General features: G+C 44.9%; 1 protein-coding gene across 2 annotated transcripts in view; it reads left to right on the plus strand.

The window, feature by feature from the left end:
* The window catches only part of CTR9 (CTR9 homolog, Paf1/RNA polymerase II complex component), a 25,704-nt gene extending 19,142 nt beyond the window's left edge, over positions 1-6,562 (plus strand). Inside the window, exons 19-24 of one of the 2 annotated variants that reach the window (XM_024118842.3) lie at positions 624-759; positions 911-1,057; positions 1,675-1,832; positions 2,892-2,988; positions 3,215-3,327; positions 5,475-6,545. In XM_024118842.3, coding sequence (XP_023974610.1) covers positions 624-759; positions 911-1,057; positions 1,675-1,832; positions 2,892-2,988; positions 3,215-3,327; positions 5,475-5,916 — 1,093 coding nt within the window. In that variant the 3' untranslated portion in view covers positions 5,917-6,545. Of the gene's footprint in view, positions 1-623; positions 760-910; positions 1,058-1,674; positions 1,833-2,891; positions 2,989-3,214; positions 3,328-5,474 lie in introns of both variants that reach the window. The other variant, XM_007115406.4, reaches the window with a different exon arrangement.
* Positions 6,563-7,015: the final 453 nt, after the last annotated feature.

Raw genomic sequence — 7,015 nt, forward strand, 5'->3', positions numbered from 1 at the left:
CCACGTGCGGCGGAGCGGCGGGGCCCGTGAGCCACGGCCACTGAGCCTGCGCGTCCGGAGCCTGTGCTCTGCAACTGGAGAGGCCACAACAGTGAGAGACCCGCGTACCACAAAAAAATAAATAAATAAATAAATAAATAAGAATCTGCCTGCCAGTGCAGGGGACACAGTTTCGATCCCTGGTCTGGGAAGATCCCACATGCCACGGAGCAACTAAGCCCATGTGCCACAACTACCGAGCCCGTGAGCCACAACTACTGAGCCCACGTGCCACAGCTACTGAAGCCCACGTGCCTAGAGCCCATGTTCCACAACAAGAGAAACCACTGCAATGATAAACCACGCACTGCAACGAAGAGTAGCCCCCGCTCACCGCAACTAGAGAAAGCCTGCACACAGCAACGAAGACCCAAAGCAGCCAAAAAAATAAGATAAAATAAAAATTTAAAAAAAGAAAAGGGCTGAAGAATTTAAAAAAAAAAAAAAAAAAGACTTCCCATAGATATCACCTAATGATCCTGCTTCAAACTTTTAAATGTGTGTAAGGAATACAGATGCTCTGAGTTTTTTAATAAAAAGTATACTAGCTACATACATATTTCTCTAAATTTGGAATGTTCTAGGCAATGCTCTGACTTACTGAGCCAGGCCCAGTACCACGTGGCCAGGGCGCGCAAACAGGACGAAGAAGAAAGGGAATTGCGGGCCAAACAAGAACAAGAGAAAGAACTGTTAAGGCAGAAACTTCTCAAAGAACAGGTATGTATTGTGTTTGCAGTTATACTAGAATTAAAGGTGTATATACATACACTTTGTATGTTAAAAAAGAAGTTCTTCTGATGGTAGCTATGATTTTTTTTGTCATAAGAACATTTTGATGAGGTTTTTTCCTACTCTTTTTTCCTCATAGGAAGAGAAACGTCTCAGAGAAAAAGAAGAGCAAAAGAAACTTTTGGAACAGCGGGCCCAGTACGTAGAGAAGACCAAAAATATTCTTATGTTTACTGGAGAGACTGAAGCAACAAAAGAAAAAAAAAGAGGTGGCAGTGGTGGACGGGTAAGATATGACTCCAGTTAGAAACGAAGCTAATTGGTTAAATTCACTCAGTACTTAGTCCTGAGCTTTGGCTTCCTCCTTTGCTAAAAGATAGTTTTCCAACAGAGACTGCTTTAAATGGTACCCAGTATTTAGAAATGCATTTCACTGTTAGCTGAGTACAGTTTACCTTGTAGCAACTTTGTAGTTGATGATTTTTGCTGTTTGAGGCATTCATCCCAATTAGAAGTTTTTAAAGTCTGGGCCTCACCATGCACTTCTTCCACGTGACTTAGAGCAGCGGTCCCCAACCTTTTTGGCACCAGGGACCGGTTTCACGGAAGACAGTTTTTCCACGGATGGTGGCAGTGGGGAGGGGTGGTGGGGAGGTGTTGGTTCAGGTGGTAAAATGTGAGCGTTGGGGAGCGATGGGGAGCGGCAGATGAAGCTTTGCTCGCTCGCCTGCCGCTCACCTCCTGCTCTGCGGCCCGGTTCCTAACAGGCCGCGGACTAGTACCAGGCCATGGCCCGGGGATCGGAGACCTCTGACTTAGAGGACTGATGGGAAGTGGCCTCTTTCATACCTTAGCATTCCACCAACCAGGAAAGCAATGACTGTGGTCTTGTTTGGGTTTCAGCGGTCCAAGAAGGGAGGAGAGTTTGATGAGTTTGTCAACGATGACACCGATGATGACCTGCCTATATCCAAAAAGAAGAAGAGAAGGAAGGGCAGTGGTAGTGAGCAAGAAGGCGAGGAGGAGGAGGGTGGCGAGAGAAAGAAGAAGAAGAGGAGAAGGTAGTGTCATGGAATAACCTTTTAAATCACCTGGGTTTTAAACCACCTCATGAAAGTAGCAAAAGACCTTTCACCTTCTGAATCTTAGGTTTAGAATCTGTGAACACCTTCTTATCACTTGATCCCCCCAGACAGGGAAGCCTTTCGTTCCCCCACTTCCTACTTTAATCCTAAAATGGGCCCCACTACCAAATTCCCGGCCTGCTTGGAGTCTCCACTCATGTCCACAGCTTTGCTTTTGAGAGCTCCGAGTCAGTCAATAATTGCCTTTCTTTTGACTGAAAATTGCAATATTTATTGGAAAATCTATGCAGTTTAGGATGAGAAACGTTAGTGTGTCCACACTGACTGTCCATCTTTGAAATCTTAGAAAAGCCACTGAGCCTCAGTTTCCTCTCTGTAAAATAGCCATGGCCCACCTCCTGGTTTCACAGGATGTATAAAATGTGAATTTATGTGAAAGAAGGGCCTTTTAATCCTCCTAGTGCCAGCCGCTGTTAGGATAAGTGGTGCCGTGCCCCCCTCTCACCTGGAAGTGCCCCTAAGCTGTCTGTTCCTCTCATGGTGCTTCCGTGTCCGGGAACCTCCAGTCTTAGCTAGACCTGTTCTTTCCAACCCATGTCTGACTCTGCTTGTGGAATTCATTCAGACCTGTGGAATTGAAGCTGTGGCTGGATATTAGCAGGCCTGGGATGAGTAGTTGGAAGGGAAGAAAGAGGAGGGGAAGGAGGTTGAGTCTGGAGCCTGGGTCTTTTCTCACATCTTCTATCACTCACCAAGGGCAAGATTCAAGCTCATCTTAGATTAATAAGAGGGCTTAACAGTGACTCAGTTAGTCAGCAGACATGGCATAAATACAGTTTTTGCAGACTCCCGAGCCATGTGCAGCAAGAGTAAGTTGTGGTCTCTGCCCTTGAGGGGTGTACAGTCTGGTCGAGGCCAGCACCTGTAGAGAAGGGTGTTCAAAATGACTAATACTATTTGAATGGCACAGAAGTCTTGGGTTTTATAGGCATGAGTGAATCTTGACAAACTTTCTCTTGGTGTTCACTATTTTAGACCTCCGAAGGGAGATGAAGGATCTGATGATGATGAAACAGAAAATGGCCCCAAACCGAAAAAGCGCCGTCTACCAAGAGCAGAGAAGAAGAAGGCTGTAAGTGTCCAGCACTGTGGTTTTCATCCCCAGTAGGCATAGAAGACTGCGGTACGCTAGAATACCTTCTTCCCCTGCAGTGTCTTCAAGTACAGACACTTGTTTTTGAAGTTAGTTGGTTGCTGTTTGATTGTATCAGTATCACTGCAGTGCAAACCCAGTTTAACAAGACATCCTAATGTAAAGAGTCTTGACTAATCTATTACGTTTGATCTTCTTTCTTCAGCCCAAGCCGGAACGTCTGCCTCCTTCAATGAAGGGAAAAATAAAATCCAAAGCCATAATATCATCAAGTGACGATTCATCTGATGAAGATAAACTGAAAATTGCTGATGAAGGGTAGGAATTTTTCACTTATGTTCTCCTAGTGAAGGATAACCAAGAGTGGTCACTGTGCCAAAGCATCATCTCTGCAGCTTCTTAGAATCTTAGAGCGGGAAGAAGCCTGAGCACACATCTCATTCCAGTCTTGTCATTTAGTCCTACTAAATGTTTGTCCCTTAAAGAAGGAAACCTATTTTGAAATCTCATTTCTTCGTGGATATTAGCTGAAATTTTCTATCATTTTGCTACACTGCCATTGACTGGCTTAAAGTATTAAGAGTAGCCTGATCTTGGTCACAGGGAGAAAGGGACTTTCTTGACCATTTCTTCCCTTGTCAGGCAGGGATGACTCAGCCCTGCCTGCTCTATGGAGGGCTTATCGTAGACTCCTCTAGCTCACAGCCTACTTGGTGAAACAATATTCTGTTTTACTTGTGCTGAACTTGCCCCTCAAGCTCTGCATTTGGATTCCTAGATTAAGTCTCTTAATACCATACTATGCTGGGTTCTTCTGACGGCCATCATTTCATTCATTCATTCAACAGACATTTGAACATCCATGCTGTGAGATAGCAAGCTGAGTGCTGGGGATGCAGAGGATAAAGACATCGAACCTGCCCCCAAGGAATTTGTGCTTTAGAGACAGTGGAGAATGACAAATAAACCAAAACTACATTATAGTGGGAAAATATCACTTATATTTTGCATTTATTCCTCTTCAGTGACCACATGTCATCTGGAGTTGAGGCAGTGGGGGGAATTATTGAGGTGTTTTTTTGCGGAAGAAAGGCTGTTTAAGTCTTAGAAGAAGAATAGAGAGTCCTAATCAACTGTACTTCAATAAAAAATAAAAATAATAAGAATTTTTTAAAAAATAAAAGGAAGAGAGAGTCCTGGTTGGTTAGAGGTGAGGCAGGGGTGAGAGGTTAGCATGTCGAAGGGGCTAAGGGTCCTGGTGCAGGGCTGGTCTGGTAGGGTAAAGCATCTGTAAAGATCTGCAGTTCCCTTTTTCTCTGAAGATGCTGGTTGACACAGATTTGGATTGCTTTTCCCTAAAACACTGTTTCACCCTTGACCACAGTGTTCCCCTGGTCCATTGATTACAGATGTGATGGTTAGACCTTCATGAAGTGTTTGCTTATTTGGCCAGATGGAATGGAGTGAATTAGATCCCAGGGGCCCACTGGCCCTTAGCGTGTATACAGAATGAGTTATGTGATGTGTGTCTAGGTTTCTTCTTTCAGATGTAAGCACAAAGAGCCTTTCTTTGGTCTGCAGGGATGTGTTCATTTCTAGGGAGAGTAGTATGTTTCACCTCCCTCACCCTTCTTAGACTGACCCTGTAGGATTTAATATTCCTTTCTTGGAATATCTGTCATGGAAACCAAAACCAAGCAATATGCCCGAGGAGAAGCATGTCTTCCTCTCCACAGCTCTGGTGGGGGAGCAGCTGTGACAGTGGTGAAGGGAATGTTCTTTCCTCCAAGAAGCCAAGATTCTCTGGGTGCCACCGCACCCCCAAGCATTAGCACAGGTCCCCTGCCCTTAACATCTGATAAGTAGAGGGGGCACTCTAGCAAAAGTACACAAACAAGCTGCAGAACCCTTTTATTTAACCCCAGCTTCCTATGTTGAGTAGGTCTAGTCGTGGCGGAGGGCACCGGACAGAAAGGGTGACTTCGCTCCTCAGCGATCTTCTAGCACAGATGGCAGTGGCACAGAGGAGCCAGCCTTGGGACAGAGTGCATTCTTCAGAGTCTCTGCAGCCCAGGGAGGTCCCGGGTTGCACCTCTGCCGCTGTGTACTGGTTTATAAAGATAAATAAATGTATCCCTTCCTTTTCATAATTTTACGTATGAAATTGAGAAAGGCTTCATTCTGATGAAGGGTTCCTGGGATGACCAGTGCGGTCACCCTTCACTGTCTATGTTCTGTCTCAGAGCTCAAGTGCCTTATTCTTTTTAACTTTCTAACCCTCTCTTTCTTAATAACCCTATCACATTTACAAAAAAAGCACACCAAAGGAATATCACAAAACGAACACCTGTGTCAACAGCGATGCGGTCAAGACATTAAATGCCCTTCTTTTTTCAAGCGCATCCCCGGTTTGTCAAGGCTCCCTCGGCCAGAACCCTGGTCTAACGAGCTTTTGTCTTTGCCAGACATCCCCGCAACAGCAACAGCGACAGCGACTCCGACGAGGGCCAGCGGCGGAAGACGGGCGCCTCCTCGGAGGAGAGTGAGTCCGACGAGAACCAGAACAAGTCCGGCAGCGAGGCCGGCAGCCCCCGGCGGCCCCGGAGGCAGCACTCGGATGAGGACTCAGACAGCGACCAGCCGGCCAGAAAGCGCAGGCCCTCGGGCTCCGAACAGTCTGACAACGAATCCCTGCAGTCTGGGCGGAGCCGCTCGGGGGGCTCTGAGATGGACTCTCGGCCCGCGTCCCCGAGCGCCGAGTCGGACCGCTACTCCGAGAGAGCATCTGACAACGAGGGGTCCGGCCGAGGCTCCGGCAGAGGCTCCGGCAATGAATCCGAACCCGAGGGATCCAACAACGAGGCCTCGGATCAGGGCTCAGAACGTGGTTCGGATGATAGCGACTAGGCTTTATTTCATGAATAAGCTTCATCTCCGCAGGAAACTTTTTTAATATATGAAAGCTGTGATAAAAACATTTCAGGTGTTTGGTCAAACAGTGGTGGATTTTTCCTAAGGCAATTTTTTTCTCCTATCCATTTGTACATTACTATGTCCCAAAAGATGTTTCCCTTGCGAGAGTCCAATATTTGAGTCTCTTGAGCAAACGGTGACTATTCTTTATTATGGTACAATTCCACCTATCATATGTGAAAACCCCAGGAAGATAAACCACATGCTGAACCATTCCTCCCAAGGTTTGACTGAAACTGTGGCAGATGTCTCATCTTTGTATGTTAAGCAGCATATTATTAGGACTTTTATTGCAATCTTTTATCAAGTGGTGTGAGGAACTTGGTATTAATGTCTTCGTTCCATTTCAAGTTTAGATCAAGAATATTTTTATTTTCTGGAGGAAGAGGTATCTACTGTATAATTGCACCAAAGTACAAATGAAAGGAAGGTTTTCTTCAATAGTGTAATACTGCAGCCATGTAGATAAAACAACAAATATATCATTTGTTAGGTTGAATAAGATGTGGAAAAATGCTTCTCTGTTAGTAGTATGCAAAGACCTACCTAAGCCACATAATAAAATTCTTTTACCAACTTTTATGTGTAACTTTGTGTCTTTTTTTTTTTTTGCTCGGTACATTTGTATATGAAAATTTAGCATCTATAAAAATATGCAAATATTTGGAAGAACCTGAGCTAAGCTGGAGGTTGTTTACTCAAAAGTTTTGTAATTCTTTTTTTTTAATATCTTTATTGGATTATAATTGCTTTACAATGTTGTGTTAGTTTCTGCTTTATAACAAAGTGAATCAGTTATATGTATACATATATCCCCATATCCCCTCCTTCTTACATCTCCCTCCTACCCTCCCTATCCCTATCTCTGTCACAAAGCACCGAGCTGCTCTCCCTGTGCTATGCAGCTGCTTCCCACTAGCTATCTATTTTACATTTGGTAGTGTATATATGTCCATGCTACTCTCTCACTTCGTCCCAGCTTACCCTTCCCCCTCCCTGTATCCTCAAGTCCATTCTCTAGTAGGTCTGCGTC

The sequence above is a fragment of the Physeter macrocephalus genome, chromosome 16, assembly GCF_002837175.3.
Source record: "Physeter macrocephalus isolate SW-GA chromosome 16, ASM283717v5, whole genome shotgun sequence".
In the NCBI taxonomy this organism is placed as follows: domain Eukaryota; kingdom Metazoa; phylum Chordata; class Mammalia; order Artiodactyla; family Physeteridae; genus Physeter; species Physeter macrocephalus.